We start from the raw sequence: 23,064 nt of genomic DNA on the forward strand, positions 1-23,064 counted from the left end.
TTTTACAATGGACTTTTTCACCCAGTGTGCTTGAATTTGGGTCTGTTATACTTAAGCCCAGTACCCTGTTCAAATTCTTGGGCAGTCTACAAAGCATTGTAGTTTCATTTGTATTGTGAGAGATGTTAGATTGGGGGGTATTTTATATTCTCGTTTTCACATATTATAGAAATAGAAATAAAAGTAAATTGAAGAGACTGTTCTCTGATGCAAATGTATGTTGACATATGTGACTTCATCCCTCAACTACTGACGCTCACCATGTTGTGTAATGGATGTGAAAACTTTGCCTGTGTTGTTACCACTGGCAAGATGTGCAAAATAATTCAGCAAATTAAAGCATCAGCTTGTTCCATCACCCAGCTTGTTCAGTGAGGTCCGATGCTAACTGGAAATAGAGATAATTCGCCTTCAAAAGTAAATTTTAAGAATATGGAAACCATATAAAATTGCTCAAATACTGAACACAAATCATATTTCTGACACACAGTCTATGGGTGTAGCCTCCAGAGTCACACAACGGTTTTGAATGATCCTGTTATTTAAGCAGAAGACTATCCCACTATAAATGCAGGTTTTCTGTCCTACAGAGGCTCTGAAATCATGACTCTCCTCCAGAGTCCAGACCAGATTGACTCAGCTGCTCTTTATTGGAGTCTCTGCTGAGTTCATTAAACTGCGAACGACTGAAGTCTTTAATGGTGTAAGAGGTTTAAATTTTCTTTTAGTTTGTCTTTCCATCATTTTCTTTATGCACTGCACATAGATTAGCTGTCAGTTGAACTTTATGGGCAGAGCGCTACCCTAGTTTTATTTTTGTTTTTTGTCTGCAACTTAATGGAGTTAAACAGAAATTAGCAGAACTTTCTGTTTGTTGATCATATTGATGTGGGGGTAGGGACAGGCTTAGGGCGTCGGGGGATTCCCCAGGAGCATCTTCCGTGGAGGGCTCAACCCGGGGTTGCGGTCATGGCCTGTTTAGGGCTCTGTTGGCTCTTAGGTGACGGTTTCCTCGTGGATGCGTGCAGTGGGCCTAGGGGAGGGTCTGTGCTGACGGACATGGGTTACTGACCTGGTAGCCTGGCTGCCCCTGGGTGGGTCCGGGACGGGCGTGGGGTTCTGGGGGTGCGCCTTCTTCTTGGCTGGGGCCCTGGCTGGGCCTTGGGGTTTGGGTCCTGGTTGGTGTGTCGCCGGGGTTGTTGGCGAGCGGGTGTATGGGGGCCCAGCCCTGGCGCAGGGTGCCGCCAGAGCCACCTGGGGGACTCTTCAACTGGTGGGGGGGTGTTACATCTTGCAGGAGGTCTCCTCTCTCCAGGAACTCACTCTGCAGGAGGGGGAGATATAGGAGAGGTGGAGGAACATCTCAGCCTGGGTGTCTATTGTCTTGTGTAGTCTGGAAGCTGAGTGGATGACAGAGTGGGTGCAGTTTTCTCTGTGGTGGGGTCGGGTGGGCTGTCCCGGGCTCTGTGGGGCCGGGCGGCGCTGCTGAACCGGTCCGGATGGGCCTGGGCCCCCTTTCCCTGGTGGGTTGCAGAGTATGGGGGTGCCTACTGGGGTCAGCGGGGGAGCTGGCCCCAGGGAGGGGTCACTTGCCCCTCCCTTCCTTCCCTCCCCATCTCCAGCTGCCTCAGTCTTCCCGCTCCACCACAATCACCCACACATGTAGGTCCTTGGGGTAAAGGTGTGTCACCAGGGTGCAGGTAAGGCATCCCCCCCTCTGTCCCCTTCTGGCTGCCTGTCCCTCAATTTTATCCCACAACTTAGACATTACTCACACTCTCATAACACATACATATAGGATCTTGGGGGTGTGCACACTACACGGCATCCAGAAGACCTTTAGGGTGTACAACCTCACCCCTAGCATTGTTGCCCACCTCTCAATTTTAAATACACATAGACAATGAGGGCTATCAGGAGGGGCTATGCGCTTAACTGCTGCTCTCTGGCAGGTAGCTCCATGCCCTCCTGGGTTTTAAATGCACTTTAGAACACACATGCATCAACACTACATATGAGCGGGCGGAGGGAGGTTTGGAGTCTTTGTATCTGTGGGTGCCTGTTTGTCTGTGTCTATGTCAGGTCGGGTATCAGAGGTCTTGGTCTCTTATGCTGATCCGATACCAATACTTTGTACAAAAACTTATTTTATTTATTGTATCTCAAATTATAGCTTCATAATGATTACAGGACATCAGATTACTTGTTCTTATCACTTAAAAATGCAGAATTCATCATATAGAAATAAAGAAACTGAAGCTGTGCGCTATTTGAACACGTTGCCTGCCTGCAGCACTAAAGGACTCCGTGAGAGACGTCTGTCTCGCCCTAGCAGCATCTGTCCCTGTCCTCTCCTCCTCTTCTGTTCACCTCAACATACGCTCATCATATTCTGTGATATGATTTATTCTGAGGTGTTTGACAAGGTTAGTGATGTTGCCACAACACCTCACTTTCTTGCCACATGTATTGCAAACCATGTCTCAGCTGTTTGTGGAGGTAAAATACGTCCACACATGACTCCATTTATGCTCAGCCATTATTGTGAGTGCACACGCCAAGGGGCTGCGACACATTTATGCAGCCGTATTTCGCACATGACTATGAAAGGTGGAAGAGGAAGTAGTTCCTTCCTATGTAGACAATCCGAATGATATAGTTTCTTTCCACTGTGTTCCTGTTAATGATAAACTACAAACTTACCCTAAATTACTAAAATATCGATATTTTATTATGAGAATCGATTCTAGAACATAAATGACTGGTATCGTACGAATCGATATTTCAGTATCGAGCTGCACATTACTATGCGATACCCTCACGAGCAGTGTTGGTCAAGTTACTTGAAAAAAGTAATCAGTAACTAATTACTGATTACTTCCCCAAAAAGTAATCCCGTTACTTTACTGATTACTTATTTTCGAAAGTAATTAATTACTTAGTTACTTTTTAAAAACACGATTTACAACCTGAATAGGTAATAAAGCGATAGATCTTTCAGCCCAATTCTACTTTTTCTGCATAATCCATCATACAATAATAATAATAATAATAATAATGGATTGGATTTATATAGCGCTTTTCAAGGCACCCAAAGCGCTTTACAATGCCACTATTCATTCACTCTCACATTCATACACTGGTGGAGGCAAGCTACGGTTGTAGCCACAGCTGCCCTGGGGCAGACTGACAGAAGCGAGGCTGCCATATCGCGCCATCGGCCCCTCTGTAATCAAATGGAAAAGTCTCTTTTTTAAACTTGTTTTATCAGTTTTAATCTTTTAACTTTATGCATCAAGCAAAAATTTAATTATATGCAACATTCTCTGACTTGAATAAATTAGTTTAACATTTAAACCTATTTTCTGCACATTCCAGCACATAAAAGAAAATAGTTTTTGTGTTTACACTCACTCTTTCAAATAGATGCAAGTAAAACACAGCAGAAAATAAATAAAGTCAAAGACTCAGCGGTCCTGTTGCTCTATTTTCACCTGTAAAGCAGGAGTGGGGTAGGCGGAGGTTTACCCTGGTGCAGGTGTGCCGCGGTCAGTTGAAGAATCCATGAGTTTCTCTGTGAGTTTCCCATTACGTCGTTGCGCACTCGGTGCTTGCTTGGAAGTTTAGGGGGTTTTTTCGCTGTAAAAAGAAGTTTTCTTCCCACACACAACGGACACTAATGTTTTTGTCACTTTTTATGGAATCAAACTCAAAGTAAGGTCAGTACTTCCACGCTTTAAACGCTGCACGCTCATACTCTCTCCGCACTCGATATATGATCCATTGTTGATCTGCACACAGCTGTTGTCACTAACGGCGCACTCGCTTACGTCACTGTCGTGAGCCATTCTCGCAAAAAATCACGGTTTTAGTAACGCAGTAACGCAGCGTTCCTACGGGAAAGTAACGGTAATCTAATTACCGTTTTTGCAATAGTAATCCCTTACTTTACTCGTTACTTGAAAAAAGTAATCAGATTACAGTAACGCGTTACAAGTAACGCGTTACTGCCCATCTCTGCTCACGAGGGGCGACCAGGATTTCAAAAAGGTTTGATTTTCTTTCAACCATACGATTGCTGATTGGGAGCTGGTCGTGAGGTGTTAATCACTTCTTGTTACCCCATGTATACTACAAGACACACGATTAAGGCGAAACTCGGGCCAATCCCCAAAACGGTCGACGGCACAACTGAAAAATCATCTCAAAATGGGCCGAAAATCACACACTGTATGCCCAGCTTAAGTGAAGAACAGATTAGCTGTATACTGAGGAGGGTCAACCAACATTCTCAGCCCTGCCAGGTTAACCCTTTAACAACTTAGCGTTGTGTGTAGAGATTGAAAATCTCTCCTTTGATTTTTTCCTCGTACTTTGTTTTTTGGTCTTTTCGTCAAGTCTGTCTTCGTACGGACCTGCCGAGTTCTTCGTCGTTTTGTACATAACTGTTTTTGGGGCAAATAAAATGCAAGTAGGGATTAAAACCTCAGAATTAATGATTACCGGTGCTGGAAATGCTAGTGTTTGATGCAGTGTCTTGATGTTGTTGCCACGGGTACCCACAAAGCAATGCGCGAAAGTCACGTGGTCTGTCAATCTCTGTTGACTAAGAACCAAAAGGCTTAATACTAGTGATGGGATTTTCGGCTCTTTTTAGAGAACCGGCTCTTTCGGCTCGGCTCACTAAAAAGAGCCGGCTCTGGAAATAAAGACATAAAATCAGGACTGACAGAGATGGGGAAGAAGTCTCATTGTGACAAGTAAAGTTTATCTTGCCTGGCTGGGCAGCTCTCCTGGTGCTCAGCACCCCCAAAGCTCTGATCCTAGAATCGCCCCTGAGTAGTGGAGAAGTCCAGTGATATCTGATCAGGTCATTTCTAGTTGAACATGGCAGTGTGAAGACTGATGTGGCTTCTTCTGAGGCTTATCTTCAACCCAAACAATTGTGTGAAATTTTGACTCAATGTTTTATCAAAGCTGCCCAACCTGTGACCCAACAGGATTAGTCAAGCTGTGGAGTGAACTGAAGAACCCAGCACATCATCATCCCAACTCCTGAGTCATGACTTTTGCACCAATATTTGGTCACAATAACCCGATTTACGAACCTACAGCTTTTACACAGAAGTTGATTATGAAAATAACCCAGCATTTTTTAGTGTGTATGAAAAGTTTGGAATAATCTGTAAATGAGACATACAACTTTAACAGTTATAACCAGCATAATCCACTTAACCTGCCAATGAAATAACAGTTACTGACTCATAAACACACGACTCAATCATATGAAACTGCGTGACAGCGGCAATGTTTTGCAATCACCCCCTTACAAATATCCACTGTGGGCTAAGGGCATGGTCACTGAAGCAAAGTTCCTTTGAGTGCACTTGATTATTGTCTCTAGACGTCCTGAGAACAAGTCAGAGGATGAAAATTTAAACACCTCCTGCTATGAACAATAAAGGCATGTGCCCTATATTGTCACACATGAGACAAGAGTATAAGAACTAACTGTCAAAAGCAACTTGAAAAACAAACAGGTGACGAAGGAAGAGACGTTATAAATCTCTGTTATTGTTGCTCGGTTTTCTTTTAGGAGCATTTGGAATTTTCTGTTTTGTAACTAAAAATATAAAAAATAAATGGACTACATTTGTTCTCAGCTCAGTTTTGAAAAGTTATTCACTATGTTCTCTCTTTATATGGAGTATTTTAAATACTGAAACAAATAAAAAGATGAATTAATTTCGCAGACTTAGATTATTTTAAAAGACCTTTTAAAACACACTGTTTAAAACTGTTTAAAATGTGAAGCAAGCTCTGTTATAAGAAGTACTAATCACACATCTTTCCTCTTCTTAGAATTAATCATAGCCTGATAATCCTCCCTCCTCTTCCTGCTCTCTGACTCAGCACCTATCTGTCCATATATTTCCTTCTTCCCTCCCCTTCAGGTCTGCACTTTGAACATGGCTGTAATCAACGTGCAGCGACGCAGAAGAGCTAACTCATGTTGTTTAGATAAGAGCTCCGAATGCTTTCAATTATAAGGAAGTGAAACTCACAAAGTCACTGATACTGAGAGGAGAAATGGCGCAGAAAGGAGTTCAGCTGGACCAAGAAACTTTCTCTTGTTCGATCTGTTTGGATCTGCTGAAGGAGCCAGTGACTATTCCCTGTGGACACAACTACTGCATGAACTGTATTAATGGCTTTTGGGATGGAGAGGACGAGAAGAAAATCTACAGCTGCCCTCAGTGCAGACAGACTTTCACAGCGAGGCCTGTCCTGGTGAAAAACACCATGTTAACTATTTTAGTGGAGGAGCTGAAGAAGACTGGACTCCAAGCTGCTCCTGCTGATCACTGCTATGCTGGACCTGAAGATGTGGCCTGTGATTTCTGCACTGGAAGAGAAATGAAAGCTGTGAAATCATGTCTGGTGTGTTTGGTCTCTTACTGTGAGAAACACCTTCAGCCTCATTATGATGTGGCTCCATTAAAGAAACACAAGCTGGTGGAGCCCTCCAAGAAGCTCCAGGAGAACATCTGCTCTCGTCATGATGAGGTGATGAAGATGTTCTGCCGTACTGATCAGCAGAGTATCTGTTATCTCTGCTCTGTGGATGAACATAAAGGCCACGACACAGTCTCAGCTGCAGCAGAAAGGACTGAGAGGCAGAGAGAGCTGGAGGTGAGTCGACAAAACATCCAGCAGAGAATCCAGGACAGAGAGAAAGATGTGAAGCTGCTTCAACAGGAGGTGGAGGCCATCAATCAGTCTGCTGATCAAACAGTGGAGCACAGTGAGAAGATCTTCACTGAGCTGATCCATCTCATCCAGAAAAGAAGCTCTGATGTGAAGCAGCAGATCAGATCCCAGCAGGAAACTGAAGTGAGTCGAGTCAAAGAGCTTCAGGAGAAGCTGGAGCAGGAGATCACTGAGCTGAAGAGGAAAGATGCTGAGCTGAAGCAGCTATTGAAGCAGCTCTCACACACAGAGGATCACATCCAGTTTCTACACAACTACCCCTCACTGTCAGCACTCAGTGAGTCTACAGACTCATCCAGCATCAATATCCGTCCTCTGAGCTACTTTGAGGATGTGACAGCAGCTGTGTCAGAGGTCAGAGATAAACTACAGGACATTCTGAGAGAGGAATGGACAAACATCTCACTGACAGTCACTGAAGTGGATGTTTTACTGTCAGATCCACCAGCAGAGCCAAAGACCAGAGCTGGATTCTTAAAATATTCATGTAAAATCTCACTGGATCCAAACACAGCACACAAACAGCTGTTATTATCAGACGAGAACAGAAAAGTAACATTCATGTATCATCAACAATCCTTTTTGGATCATCCAGACAGATTTACTGGATGGTGGCAGGTCCTGAGTAGAGAGAGCCTGACCGGACGTTGTTACTGGGAGGTGGTGAGGAGAGGGGGAGTTTTTGTAGCAGTTGCATATAGGAATATCAGCAAAGCAGGGACTCGAAATGAATGTGGATTTGGTCGTAATGACAAGTCTTGGGCACTAGATTGTTCCAAAAATAGTTACACATTTTGGCATAACAACACTGAAATTCCCATTTCAGGTCCTTGTTCCTCCAGAGTAGGAGTGTACCTGGATCACAGAGCAGGTATTTTGTCCTTCTACAGTGTCTCTGAAACCATGACTCTCCTCCACAGAGTCCAGACCACATTCACTCAGCCGCTCTACGTTGGGCTTAGACTTTACAACAATTATGGAGATATTGCTGAATTCATTAAACTGAAATAGTGGGTTTAAATCTATATTTTAGTTTCCATTTTATTTTCTCTCCATCATTTCTGCACCGAGATCAGCTGTCTGTCAAACATTATGGGTGGTACTTTGACATCTTCATTTTGTTCTCTTGATGTTTTTGAGTTTTTAAAGGGGATCCTTCCTGTGTTTGTTTGTCCATTGAAGGTACCAGTGATCGATATGAATTTTATTTACACAAATATTTCTCCACCTTTTTTTGTCTTCTACTTCATGGGCTTTAACAGAGAAATTAGCAGAACATTCTTTGTCAAGCAGTTTTTTTTGTCTTTACTTTAGAAAGAAACAAATACATTTATCTGTTTGGTATATTGACACACAGACACACACACACACGTCTATATACACACATACATACACAAAGCTGTGTAAACCAACTATAAATAACTAATCTAAACTTATATACATTAAATACAGAAATGAAATGAGGTGGAATGAATACTACAGAATGTACATAAGGTGCAGCTGCAGTCTGGCAGTGGGAGCAGTGTGACATAATATAATCTGAATGCTTCTTTGCTGATTATATTGTTTTATGGATAAGAGAGGCCCAACTCTGAGTACAGTCTGTGCCAAAAGTACTGACAGGAAACTGCATGCTTTTGCAGAGAACATGAGTTGCGGGCAGAAAGTGAAACTAAGTAGGGTGTTTGATCGAAACTTAAAGTGTGTGTGACGTCTAGAGGAAGTATATAAATAACTAGGCTTCCTGTTTGTGCTTCAGACCTGAGCTTGTGTGTTCGTGTGTTCAGGTCTCCCTTCCCGGTAACGTAAAATAAAGATCATTTTTTGAGTTTGACCACTTTGAGCCGTGTCTTTCTTTGCCGTAAGGAATACAAAGAACTGGGATTTAATACAGGTCAACTGTTTAGAAGGGAGATGGCGAGGGGAAAGAAACTGTTCCTGTGTCGGGTGGTCCTGGTCTGCAGGCTTCTGTACCGTCTGCCAGAAGGCAGCAGGTCAAAAAGTCTGTGTCCAGGGTGTGAGGGGTCTGTGATGATTTTCCCTGCCCGTTTCCTGGTTCTTGAGAGGTACAGCTCCTGGATGGAGGGCAGGGGGGCGCCGATGATCCTTTCTGCTGCCTGTACAGTCTGCTGCAGTCTGCTCCTGTCCTGTTTAGTGGCTGCACCATACCAGACTGTGATGGAGGAGCACAGGACAGACTCAATGACTGAAGTGTAGAACTGGATCAGCAGCTCCTGTGGAAGACTGTACTTCCCCAGTTGTCTCAGGAAGTACATCCTCTGCTGGGTCCTTTTGAGGATGGAGTTGATGTTGGTCTCCCACTTCAGGTCCTGGGAGATGGTGGTACCCAGGAACTTCAAGATCTTCACAGTAGACACCGGGCTGTCTGATATGGTAAGGGGGAGCAGAGTTAAGGGATGTCTCCTGAAGTCCAATTGTAGTGGCAATTCCTTTTGTTTGACCAACCAAACATCCCGCAATTAAAAGTCCACAAGCCACTGCTGCACTGCGATAATATTCCGTATGCAGGCAAAAGAAGTCCACTGTCCAAACTTGAAAGTTGCGTTTTTATGGTTTATTCATCCAGTTTGGCAATAACAAGATCCATTTTTAGTTACTTCCTGCTGCTTCTCCTGCTCTGGTAAAAACCCATAGGCTCACCCCAGTGCATACTGGTCCTATACCAGTCTCTTTATTTATAGAAACAAAATGGCCCTACAGCTTTTACTGACTAATTTAACAAGGTAACATCAAACAAACAAAACATTGAAACAAATATTAACCTACAAATAAACTTGTAAATAAACCCCAAAATATAAGTAAACTAACAACGAACTTTAACTAATTTCAAAAATAATAAAAAATAAAGAACAAATAGCTCCAACACCACTGTCATCTCTACAGTCTTAAGAGTGTTCAGCTCCAGACTGTGCTGACTGCACCAGAGTACCAGCTGCTTAACGTCCTGTCGGTATGTAGATTCATCACCATCTTGAATGAGGCCAATGACGGTGGTGACATCTGCAAACTTTAGGAGTTTAACAGCAGAGTTCTTGGAGGTGCAGTCATTAGTGTAGAAGGAGGACACATCCTTGAGGGGCACCAATACTGAGGGACCGAGTTTCAGAGGTGATCTCCCCCAGCCTCACTTGCTGCTTCCTGTCTGTCAGGCTGGTGATCCACTGACAGGCAGCTGGTGACACACTGAGCTGGGATAGTTTGGAGGAGAGAAGTTCAGGCACGATGGTGTTAAAAGCCAAACTAAAGTCCACAAACAGGACCATGGCATAAGTTCCCGGGCGGTCGAGGTGTTGCAGGATGTAATGCAGCCACATGTGATATGAGACTAACTTCACTGGAGGACTAATTATAATATATAACAATATATAGTATTTCCTCCTAGAAGAGATGAAAGACACGCTTTTGTGTGGATGAGTGTAGCGTTTTACTTTTCTGAGGCCCTTGCAGAAGCATCACTTGGTTCATAGGCCTTGTCTTCTGAAAAGCTCTGGAATGCTTTACTGAATAAAACAAATGACTTTGCTCATTTGACTTCAGTAAGGCAGACTGGGAAGCATTTCCTTCTAACTGTGAAAAAGCCACAGAGAAATTTGAGAAAAGCAGGATGGATGAATGGAATTACAGTTTATCTGAAATTATTGTTTAGTGCAAATAGTTTAGTGCAAGAAAAATAATGGAAATGACAAACATAGTAGCTGCTAGAGTGATTAAAACAGGTCCAAAATGAAGTTCAAGACTGTTCACAAAGGAGCTCAGATATGTGTTAAGGAGTGAAGAAAATGAATGAAATGATAAGGAAACATACAGAAACTTCAGTTAATGCTTGAGGTGACTGTTGTTGTGATTTGGCGCTATATAAATAAAATTAATTAATTTAATTTAATAAGCACTGGGTCTTCTGAATGTGGATCCATCATCAAAAAAACAGCATGTGGAAAAAGCAATAACAGAATGAAAAGAATGGGTGTCATTACTTTACATGTTTAGACAGTCTGTTCCAGTTGTGCTGCAGAATATTACAGACTGTTTAAGTCAATACTTGGCTTGGATCACTGGGGAACTAAAATTCTTTATTCGGGTTTCTGCAAAGCACTGGACTGTTTGGAAGGACTTTTATTTGGACTACGAATGACCCGAGGAGGGCAGCAGTGCGCCAGTTCTACTCGAAATTCTAATAGAAGAAGTATAGCGGAAATGACGTCACTCAAACTCCACAACAAACAAACAACAGTGGTTTGAGAGTTTTTCAAGGTAGAAATCTGCTCGGAGGTTAAGAAACAATCGACCAGGGTGAGATCAACCATCAGCGCAGACTAAATTCAACCAGCAGCTCATCACATAAGTGCGTCCCTTTGATTTAAACGGTAAGATTTTAGTATTAAACACGCGGACGAAAGAATCTGTGAGAGAAACCTTCAACTCGCACCACGTGGTTGCCGTGCAGATGTTATAGGTTATTTATTTTAAAACTGTGGAACGCGCGGTACTTGAGCTCTTTCTGGTCGTACGCAGGAAATCTCCTTTTTTAAAAGATTAAATAACATAGCATTGTGGAGGTATGCAAAGACAGCACCAGGGTTCTCGAGGCTCTTCTGGGAGCCTAAGTATAGAACCGAATAGTGGGATTGTAACGCGCTCTGAGGGTCTCGAAAAGCGCTATATAAATGCATGCCATTATTCCATTATTAAGTCGACCATAAAAACGTCTCCCCGAGCGTGAGTCCTCTATGACGAGCTACCTTTCCTTATCGCCAGTGGGCTCGGCCACTATAAAGGGCTGGCGGGCTCGTTTCCCTGAGCCTTGGGCTGCAATGGCTGATGATCGTGCCGCGATCCCAGCCACCATCGATGAGCCTTTTCTGCGAGTGAAATCCTTCGCGGCCAGTGTTCCGGATTAACTGGCGTTGGCCGAACAGATGTGTGGTAGACTTGCTTTTCAGTAGCCGCTACCGACAAAACAGCAAATAAACACCAAATGTGTCATCCGTGACATTTATAAGGTTACCTCAAACACACTCCCTCAGTCTTGTTGCTCTTTAACAACAAAATGTTTAAAAATGTCGCGAGTTTACCTGGTGATATTCTCGTGCGCGAGGCGATCGCGAAAACGGCAAACAATTAACACCACGCCGATGTTGTTCACAGGATAGCAAGAGTAAACGATCGGGAGAATCTTGTCTTCGTTATTGTTCCCCTCGTACGTGTTATTACTCCGATTTCAGCGTTTTCGCTGCACAACTAAAACGTGCAGTTTACTTTATGTTCACTCAAATTGAGTCAACTAGCGCCACCTGTGGTCAAGTGCCTAAAGCCTACAGTCAGATTAACTTGTGACACACATCTGCACCTCGTTTGAATTTGTTTCATGCAAAATACATTTGCCATGTTAATGTATTCTCTACACAGGCAGGCTATGATAACAGGATGTGAAATATTAATGTGTCATATATTTGTTCAAGACGTATTTCTTTGTTATGGGAAAGAAAATTAAAATCATGATAATCAACAGGACTGGTGATTTCAATAACTTTGTGTATATAATTTGTCATTTTCTACTGATGTAGGCCAAAAATAAATGCATAATATAATTATATAATATAAGGTTTATTTGCAAGACACAAAAACAGAAAAAATTGAAAGTGACAAATGTATTGTGCTGCAGATGTCTGTGTCACAAGTTGATCTGGCTGTAGGCTATGGCACCTTGCCACGGGTGGCACTAGTTGACTCAACTCCATTTGACTGTACACAAAGTAAATTGCATGCTTTTGTTGAAAACCGAAAACTACTGCTCTATAAGCTTGTTATTTGCTTTTGAAAATAAAATGTTATGTGCTTTCATCTATAGGGTTAGTTATATAAGTGACTTAGTTTATAAATGTTATTATCTGGCTTTTTCAGTGTTTTATTGTTTCCTGAGTGCATCAGTTTGGCTGAGATTAAAGTTACAGTTTTCACACAGCTGAATAAACAGAAAACTGAACAGAAATGTGAGATGATTGAGAATTTACTCCAATGTCCTGTTATATTTGAGGGAGCAAAGAGCAGACTGCTGAATTGATTGTCTCGGTGGTGTTTAATCTGCAAATTTAATTAAAAGTTTAATGAACTATCATCTTGTCTTTATTTTTAGTGAGCACATACGTTAAACACTTTAAGCTGTAAGCTAATGATAGTTATGTAAGAGCTGGTGCATACTGGTGCAATAAGCTGTACGTTTTACAACAATGGATGCATGATGTGATTAGTCGACTATCTCAAAAATAATCGTTTGTGGCAGCCCTAGCTGGAGTACCCAGACACACTGAGGAGCAGAACAAGCAAACTCCTGAGTCGAATTAAGAATCTTCTTGCTGTGAGGCAACAGTGTTAACCACCATCCCACCATGGTGATTCTATATTTTTACTTAAGTACAGTTTAAATAATTTACATGATATTAATTTATTATTGTGACTGCAATTATTTCGTAGTTTGAAAATAATGAAAAACAAAACAAAATACTGCAGCTTTAAGCACAAATCAGCAAACAAAGTGAAACAGCTTTTAATTTGAAATTTGGACTCAGATCATAGTCAGGTGGTGAAAAACACTCTAAAATCCTCCATCTAAATATAATTAATGATATAATTACTTTTGGTTGTTACTGTGGCAGGTTAAAATGACAAACAGTTGCGCAACTGTGAAGCTGTGTGTGTGAATGTGTGTGTGAATGGGTGAATGACTGAATGTAGTGTGAAGCGCTTTGGGGTCCTATGGACTAGAAAAGCGCTATACAAATGCAGGCCATTTACCAAGCTGGCAGCAGCTACCTGAAAGTTTTTGTATTCTTAATTTTGCTTATAAAAGTATCAGAACTTGAGTCACTCACACGGTGCTCTTGAAACATTTGTCACATTTGTTCATTTTTAATTTCTCCCGTTATCACTTGTCTCTTTTCAAGAATTCTCAAAACAGAATGAAGAGTAAGGATGAGGAGGTTCTCGCAGACCAACAGATCTGTAACCAGGAGAGGAGCTCCAGTCTGAAGCAGGAGGACCCAGAGCCTCCTCAGATTAAGGAGGAACAGGAGGAACTCTGCACCAGTCACGAGGTTGAACACATCATGGTCTGGACCGGGCAGGAGAGGCTCAGACTGCTGGATACCATCTGGAAACCTGAAATACAGATACAAAGCAAAGGTATGTGAAACTATCAGGAAGGCAGGAACGAGTGAAGCATCAGTGATGTCTGCACTGGGAAGAAGGAAAAGTAATATCTGTTATTGTTGCTCAGTTTTCTTTTAGGAGCAGTTGACAGTCCCACAAATTGTGGTTTAATGGAAGCAGAAACGATGTCTCACAATGTCTACAAGGGGTCACTGTAGACCATAGATTTGCTTCATAGCATGTGGCTCGCAAGTTTGCTAATAGTAGGCAGTGTTGGAAAAGTTACTTTTAAAATGTATTACAGAATATATGTATTTTGTAATGTATTCAGAACTCGTTACTCAGTGAGTGTAATGTATTCTGAATAGAGATGGCACGATACCACTTTTTTATGTCTGATACCGATACCGATATCATAAATTTGGATATCTGCCGATACCGATATGAATCCGATATAGTGTTTTTTAATAAACAAAACTGTTTTTTAAAATATCTTGCTGCATTTTGTATAAGTTCATACTCAAGTTTAAAACAACAACTACACTAAAGCTATTCTGTTATACCTGTATACAAAAAAAATATTTCATAGTTCAGCAATACTGATCAATCTAATAAACTTAAACCTACACCATCCTCCCTATTCTGGTATTTTAAAGAGTACTTAGCATAAATATTAAGCAACCTAACTAATAGGGTTCCAACTCCCAGCAACAACAAAAATAAATAAATAAAAAATAGGGAACCACCCCTCACGCTCCACCTCATGATGCTTAATCGACGTAATCAACCTTAATTTGATGCAGTGTGGAAAAAAAATGCACAGAAATCAATTATTTTTCAAGAAATATTAAATAGATTCAACATCTTTCTTCAACAAAATTGCAGACTGCACAGATGGTACCTTCCCAAAGTAAAGAGTACTATAGCTTACTAGGGTATATATATTAGACTTAATAGTCACTATATACAGTAATTGACTTCTATTCATTTTACATCAAATTAAAACTTTGGGTGTCAGATAATTATTTATTAAAAGCTAGACATTTTAAATGAGAATAAGAAAGAAAACTATGTCTTTGTGCCCCCTTTTCCCTGTTCATGCCCTATCGGCCCCCCTGGCTAAACTTTGCTAGATCCGCCCCTGCACAGTTACCAGCGTCAGCTACGTAGAAAAAGATCCTGGTGTAGAAAGTAATATTAAATACATTCTAACAACAGCTTATCAAGCTTAAACGTTCTGCTGTTGTTCAGCCGCTGGTTTCCTCTTTCTGGTGCAAAGTGGGCCAAAAGCAAACCAGAGAGACGGACTCGCGACAGAAAAGCCGATCAGCTGATCATTAAATGGTAAATGGCCTGTATTTATATAGCGCTTTACTAGTCCCTAAGGACCCCAAAGCGCTTTACATATCCAGTCATCCACCCATTCACACACACATTCACACACACTGGTGATGGCAAGCTACATTGTAACCACAGCCACCCTGGGGCGCACTGACAGAGGCGAGGCTGCCGGACACTGGCGCCACCGGGCCCTCTGACCACCACCAGTAGGCAACGGGTGAAGTGTCTTGCCCAAGGACACAACGACCGAGACTGTCCAAGCCGGGGCTCGAACCGGCAACCTTCCGATTACAAGGCGAACTCCTAACTCTTGAGCCACGATCGCCCCATTAAGCAAGTAATTAAGTAAGCTTCACGATTGAAGTAGCAGCCGGAGAGCGAGAGGCAGTCGTTTGTTAAGCTTAACGCAGGAATGCTTTACAAACATTCAGAGATGGACTTACACACTTGCTTTACTTCTCTCGGGGATAACTTTATGGGAGATGAAATGCCAGGTTGCTAGCGAAGCTCCACATGCTATCCAGACCACCGACAGGTCCCGCATGCCACAGCTGCTCTATCACGTGACGCATACTGCTCTGACGTGCTAACGTTCTGAGGTGAGTTACGGCATGTTGCAAGTTTTGCGAGGTGCTTTCGTGATATTTAATGGATCGGATTACATTTTTTATTTTTCTCCGATATCCGATCCAGTAATTTAGGTCAGTATCGGACCGATACCGATATGTGATATCGGATCGGTCCATCTCTAATTCTGAATACTTTGGATTACTTAATATATTAACATGCTTTTTACAACTACATGAATTGCTGTGTGATTTATTACTATTACTGAAGGATACTCGCCATACCAGTACCAACTAGACTTTTAAATCTTAATGTAAAATGAGTATCAGTAGGTTGGACATTAGGTACGGCTACACTTTTTGCTGGGTCTCATATAGAAAACTATTCCGCACGTATATGAAACAGGTCCGTGGCTCCGAACCGTAGTAAAGGGAACCCCGGGGTATTCCGTTACTACCCAACACTGTTGGTAAGGCACAAATATGGCAAAACTAACAACAGTTAAACGAAAAAGCAAAACAGTTCTTTAACCTAATTCCTAATACAGCTGGGTGTAATTGTCACAGGACAGTACAGCCACTGCTAGGAAATTAGTGCTAAATAATTTTACCAACAAAGTATGAAAAGTTTGGAATACTCTATAGATGAGACAAACAAATATTACTAATGTAGGATTCTAATTAGAACTTAAACTTTATTTTCAGGGGTACAGGAATAATATAAACTAAAAGGAACAAGCCGAAGTGTGTTGGTTGAGAAAGTAGAAACAATCTTGTGTCTAGTTAATGTTGAAACCTGAAAATGAGTTCATATTATGATGCTGATTGTCTTTATTTGTTAATGGATATAAAATTTCTACAGATACAAACCCAATTAAACCCAATTGGATATTGTAGAAGAAAAACAACAAAACAAACAAATATACAAAACATTTGCTTATTTTGAAATTGAAGATAGCAACAGAAAAGTCAGGACGGAGCCATGTTACCACTGTTTTCTGTCTTCTTTTAACAACAGTTAGTGACCTGAGGAGAGCAGCTGCTGTTTTGAGTTTCTTCCCATTTTTCTCTGATATAAGATTCTAGCTGTTGAACAGTCCTGGGTCTCCATTTTCATATTTTTCACTTTCATGCAAAATATTTTCAGTGGATGAAAGAAACATTTGCCATGTCTGCAGGCAGGCCAGTTCACCACCTGGACTCTACTACTACAAAGCCATGTTGTTGGAATAAATGCAGTATGTGGTTTAATATTGTCTAGCTGATGCAAGGCCTTCCCTGAAAAGCCCGTCGTCTGGATGTGAGCATTGTCGAGTTAGAAACTTGACGCCTAAGCAGCCAGTTTGATAGGAAATTCCATCAGAGAAGAAAGTTTTTGACCTGAGCACTGAGAACAAGCAAGTGATCCTCATTAATCCAAAGGATGCCATGTCCATGTTTTCAAAAAAAATTCAAATTCTGATTCGACTGACGACAATTGAGACAAAAAACCTAAAATCCGAGTAGAAAAAAGTTATATTTTTTACTGTAAAAACCACAAACATGTTTAACAAATCATTTTTGAAACTTAAAATGCAAATAGAAATTGTACATTTCTAAAAATTATGCACACATTTTGCAAATATCATTGGTACATGGCACTATGTACCTAAAAATGCACACATAAGACTGAGAAGAACACCACAGGTATAAACCCTGCAGGTAGGGCTGCCACAAACGATTATTTTGATAGTCGACTAGTCACCAATTATTTATGCGATTAGTCGACTAATCAGATCATCATCCACTGGACGTAAAACTACAGCTTATTGCACCAGCAGCATCTGCTCTTATATGACTATCATTAGCTTACAGCTTTAAGCTTTTAAGGTGCTAACTAAAGATAAAGACAAGATGATAGTTTATTCAATTTTAATGAAATTTGCAGATTGTTTCGGTGAAGTTTAATAAACTCCTTGCTATCTAAAATATAACAGGACACCGGAGTATATTCTCCAGCATCTCACACTTCTGATAATCAGCTGTCTGCTTTACGTTTATTCAGCTGTGTAAAAACTATAACTTTAATCTCAGACAAACCGATTTACTCAGGAACAAATAAAATACAAAAAAAAAAAAAGCCAAACAACAACATTTTTAATTTATCTAAGTGACTCATATATATTTAACCTGAGTAGCGAAAGACGGCGGTGGGTTTGAAAACAATTTGCCGGGAATCCGGTCTTCTCACGGCGCTAGTGACCTAGCCCCCGGCTAGCTATTGAGCTAGCGGGTAACAGACGTCTCCGAAAACGTCGGAGCGCTTTTGAAAATATGTGGTGTCCTGATAAACTGAGCAGATATTTGAGGTTTACACAGCTACATTCTCGCCTGAAAATATGTTAAACGTTTATTTTGTGACCCAGAAAGAATAATACGAGTAATATTAAAACTAACTAGCTGCCGCCATTGTTGGAAACTAAGCTGGGCCGCGCTATGAATTCTGGGACACAGCTGCTTCTTCTTCTTCTTCTTCGGGGTTTAACGGCAGCTGGCATCCTTGTACGTGCAGTGCTGCCATCTTCTGTTTCAGTCCGTTATTACACTCTTAAATCCTGCTATTATTCCTGCGTCTTTTGGGATCTTACAAAGCTTCAAACGACGCGTCGACTATTAAATCAGTCGTCTACGATTTTGATAGTCGACGTAATCGTGACTAGTCGACAAATCGTGGCAGCCCTACCTGCAGGTATGACAAATCTCTCACGCATCAAAACTTGCTCTCTCGCTTTCTTTCGCTCGCTCGCTCTGACTCGCCAGTGTCACTCCTAAAACCTCCACCTCTTCCCAAACAACAAAATGCCACATGTTGCCACATCATTTTCGATTGGTCAACATGGTACATTTTTTCACTAATGGGGAAGGAAAGGGGTGTTTTGTCTTTTTCTCTCACAAGATAAAAAGGAGTGTTTGCTAGCGCTGTCCTTAAAAAAACACTGTTTTTACAGTTTCTTCCCACTGTAAACACTACTATTTTATTCAGAAAAAAACATTGTGTGTATTTTTTATCATACGTCTGTTTTAAGTGGCCTGTCAACACAATTTAAAAACTGGTATAAAGTTTGAAGTCCGCACTTTCGACCCAAGTTGAAATGGAGACTCTGGGTCGTTGCATCTTGTTGCTGTGTTGTCCTAAATTGGTGGTCTGATTTTTGGCGCGTCAGCACATCCGTCAACCCTCAAGCGTTGACCAAGTTGAGCATGCATTTCTATTGTTGAAAGCTAAACTTGAGACAGAAAGGCCTACAAACAAACAAGACCTGAAAGTCACTGCAGTAAAGGCCTGGTAGAGTATTAAAAAGGAGAAAGCAAGCATCTGTATTAGAAATGAACATGATGATTTTTTTTCTCACATTTTTATGCCGTGTTTTCATTCAACCTACTGAATTGAAGCTGAAGGTCTGCACTTAAACTGCATCTGAGGGGTTTTATTTAAAATTCATTGTAGTAATGTACAAAATTAATATGTAAGAAAATGCAGCAAGATCTTTTGATTTGTATGTAGCTCCCCAAACTTCAATTTATTCCGGTGTATCTAAGTGTCAGTATCACTAGCTTAACTGTTTGAATTACACTGGCGTACGTGGGCGACATGCTCATAGAGAATTTCTAATAGTTGATGAGATGTTTTGTTTTGTTTTTTTAATGTTCGAGTTTTTGGTTTTTTTCATTTTATGTTTTTGTTTTTGTCTCTTGAGACTTTTCAGATCAAAAGATCTGTAAGGAGGAAGAGGTTCCTGCAGACCAACAGGTCTCTAACCATGAAAGGATCTCCAGTCTGGATCAGGAGGATCGAAAGCCTCCAGAATTTAAAGAGGAGCTGGAGGAACCCTGCACCAGTCAGGAGGGAGAGCGGCTTCTTCTAAAGGAAGAGACTAATAAATGTATGGTGACTTCTACTCATGAGGAACCTGAACCAAGCAGTGACTTTCTTTCTAACAACTGTCCTCAGCCAGAGTGGAGCCAAGGCCAGGAAGAAAGTGAGCATGTGCACTCAGGATCAACTACAAATGCAAACACAAAGAGGAGAAATCAGAGAAAGCAAAGTGGAGTAGAGAGCCAGCTCATGTCATATAGTCAGTGTAAGCCTGACACAAGTAGAAAGTCTGTAAAATGTGAGATTTGTGGAAAAACCTTTCAGTATAAATACAGACTGCTTAACCATCTAAGAGTCCATACAGGTGAGAAACCTTATTGCTGTAGCACATGTGGGAAAGGATTCCGTCATCTGATCCACTTAAAATCTCACATGAGAATCCACACAGGTGAGAAGCCATATATTTGTAGCACCTGTGGGAAAGGCTTTCGTCACTCATCATCATCAAGAGTTCACATGAGAATCCACACAGGTGAGAAACCTTATTCTTGTAGCACTTGTGGGAAACGATTCATTCAGATTAACAGCTTAAACACTCACATTAGAACCCACACAGGTGAGAAGCCACATTCTTGTAGCGCCTGTGGGAAAAGCTTTAGTAACGCGTCAGCATTCAGAGTTCACATGAGAATCCACACAGGTGAGAAGCCACACTTGTGTAAAGTATGTGGTAAAACATTCAGTCAGGCGGCACACTTGAAAAAGCACATGAGAATCCACACAGGTGAGAAGCCACATTCTTGTAGCGCCTGTGGGAAAAGCTTTAGTAACGCGTCAGCATTCAGAGTTCACATGAGAATCCACACAGGTGAGAAGCCACACTTGTGTAAAATATGTGGTAAAACATTCAGTCAGGCGCCAAACTTGAAAAAGCACATGAGAATCCACACAGGTGAGAAGCCACATTCTTGTAGCGCCTGTGGGAAAAGCTTTAGTAACGCGTCAGCATTCAGAGTTCACATGAGAATCCACACAGGTGAGAAGCCACACTTGTGTAAAATATGTGGTAAAACATTCAGTCAGGCGGCACACTTGAAAAAGCACATGAGAATTCACAGTACATGAAAGTGTCAAAGGTGGAGCAATGTTCAAAGCGTAGCTTCACTACAATGCATGAGGGAAAAGATTACCTCATATTTAGTTCAATTTGGTATTTTATGTCCGTAACAGTAACAACTGTTTGTTACACTAATTGGTTTGTTACTATAATGAATGTTTTTCTGTACAGATAACTGTACAGATAACATGTATATATTAATTGTAGATGTTAGTTAATATTTTTTTTACCTAAAACTTTGTTATAAAAAACATTTATTATTTTTTTATTGCAAACATTTAATTCATCAGTCATTCTGGTTTTCCTACAAAGGATTTGAAATCATTCAAGTAATACCTAAGACCAAAAATCTGGAGTCATTATGGACTGGAAGTCACTTCATGTTGTGATGTTGATTTAGTTAGTTGTGCTTTTTATTTATGTATATTCTGTAGTATTCATTCCACCTCATTTAATTTCTGTATTTAATGTATATAAGTTTAGATTAGTTATTTATAGTTGGTTTACACAGCTTTGTGTATGTATGTGTATGCATGTGTAATGTACATATAAACACGTGTGTCTATATGTACATTACACATGCATACACACACACATGTGATCTGGACACAAGCTACGGACGCCTAACTTGTAGAACTTTGGCAAGTTCATCCGAGGCTTTTCAATGTGTCCTCACAAAATTATCACGACCACAACAACCGTGAAGAGCTAGATGGACTTTGCTGCTCAGTTATGTTTTCATTAGCAATTTAGAAAAGTTGATGGTGGTGTGCGTGTGTGTGTGTGTAAGAGAGAGATTTACATTGCTGTGCTTGAGAGCCACCATCTACTAGTGATGTGTCCTGTGTGTCGAAGCTTCGAATCGTGCGTCGGGTAATCGCGGGGGCGTTTTTCTGAAGCGCGTATCGAGGCTTGCTTTGATTACGTATGCAGTGATGTTCGAGGCCTCGCGGGCAGTCCGTACCACGTGACTGATTCAGGGACTGGTTCACCGGTTCGCGCCAGATTCGAAATAACATGGGCAGGAAAACAGCTGATTCCCCATCACACCGTGTTGTGGAATTGGATTACGTATGTGCTACATAGTTACTTGTGCATTTCTTCTTCGATGGAACCGGCAAGGAAGAGATGTTTTTTTTTTTTTTTTTTAAATTTTGTCTCTCCTAATAAAGTATGCACACAGTAATAAATATCACAAATGATAAACACCAAAATATAAATAAACAACACTACACATCCTATAATCTGATTTCTGTCTTTTAGTTTATTAAAAAGTGAAGCACCAAACACTAGTTTGTGTCATTATCCAGATGTACATAAGGTTTACATATCATTATAATCAAAGAGCCCGCTTCACTTGAATTGTCCACTTGATGGCGCAGTAGAGCAAATGAATCATCACAATGCTTCGAACCATGAGTCGACCAATTGGATGGAAAGCTTCAGTTCATCATGAGGCTTCATCTCACCATCACTACCATCTACTGGAACCAAATTCCTTTCTGATTTTTATAGTTTAAAAAGAAATGTCAAAAATGATTATAACCAGTTCTTTGCAGCAAACAACATAACAATGTTCTCCTTTATTTAGCTTTTTTCCACAATTTGTTTCTTGGTGTCTGACTATGTTTTATATAAATTGAGAAACTATTTATTTAAACTCAGATTTTTACAATGGACTTTTTCACCCAGTGTGCTTGAATTTGGGTCTGTTATACTTAAGCCCAGTACCCTGTTCAAATTCTTGGGCAGTCTACAAAGCATTGTAGTTTCATTTGTATTGTGAGAGATGTTAGATTGGGGGGTATTTTATATTCTCGTTTTCACATATTATAGAAATAGAAATAAAAGTAAATTGAAGAGACTGTTCTCTGATGCAAATGTATGTTGACATATGTGACTTCATCCCTCAACTACTGACGCTCACCATGTTGTGTAATGGATGTGAAAACTTTGCCTGTGTTGTTACCACTGGCAAGATGTGCAAAATAATTCAGCAAATTAAAGCATCAGCTTGTTCCATCACCCAGCTTGTTCAATGAAGTCCGATGCTAACTGGAAATAGAGATAATTCGCCTTCAAAAGTAAATTTTAAGAATATGGAAACCATATAAAATTGCTCAAATACTGAACACAAATCATATTTCTGACACACAGTCTATGGGTGTAGCCTCCAGAGTCACACAACGGTTTTGAATGATCCTGTTATTTAAGCAGAAGACTATCCCACTATAAATGCAGGTTTT

The 23,064-nt window shown here is 40.9% G+C and overlaps 2 protein-coding genes across 4 annotated transcripts; both read left to right on the forward strand.

Moving 5' to 3' along the window:
• The first annotated feature begins 5,950 nt into the window (after positions 1–5,950).
• On the forward strand, positions 5,951–7,574 carry LOC113010231 (tripartite motif-containing protein 16-like). The gene is made up of 2 exons (XM_026149216.1): positions 5,951–7,323; positions 7,557–7,574. The coding sequence occupies exons 1-2, from the start codon at positions 6,091–6,093 to the stop codon at positions 7,572–7,574; spliced, it is 1,251 nt and encodes a 416-aa protein (XP_026005001.1). The 5' UTR covers positions 5,951–6,090.
• Positions 7,575–10,691: 3,117 nt separating this feature from the next.
• Positions 10,692–21,266, forward strand: LOC113010268 (zinc finger protein OZF-like). Of its 3 annotated transcripts, none has more exons than XM_026149271.1 (4): positions 10,692–11,156; positions 13,734–13,971; positions 19,583–20,469; positions 20,806–21,266. In XM_026149271.1, exons 2-4 carry the CDS (start codon positions 13,749–13,751, stop codon positions 20,824–20,826), a joined length of 1,131 nt encoding a protein of 376 aa, XP_026005056.1. In that variant the 5' UTR covers positions 10,692–11,156; positions 13,734–13,748; the 3' UTR covers positions 20,827–21,266. The 3 variants fall into 3 exon arrangements, with proteins under 3 accessions (XP_026005056.1, XP_026005055.1, XP_026005054.1); XM_026149270.1 differs by having other exon boundaries at positions 19,583–20,317; positions 20,486–21,266; XM_026149269.1 differs by having other exon boundaries at positions 19,583–21,266.
• Positions 21,267–23,064: the final 1,798 nt, after the last annotated feature.

The sequence above is a fragment of the Astatotilapia calliptera genome, chromosome 18 (assembly GCF_900246225.1).
Source record: "Astatotilapia calliptera chromosome 18, fAstCal1.2, whole genome shotgun sequence".
NCBI classification, from domain to species: Eukaryota; Metazoa; Chordata; class Actinopteri; order Cichliformes; family Cichlidae; genus Astatotilapia; species Astatotilapia calliptera.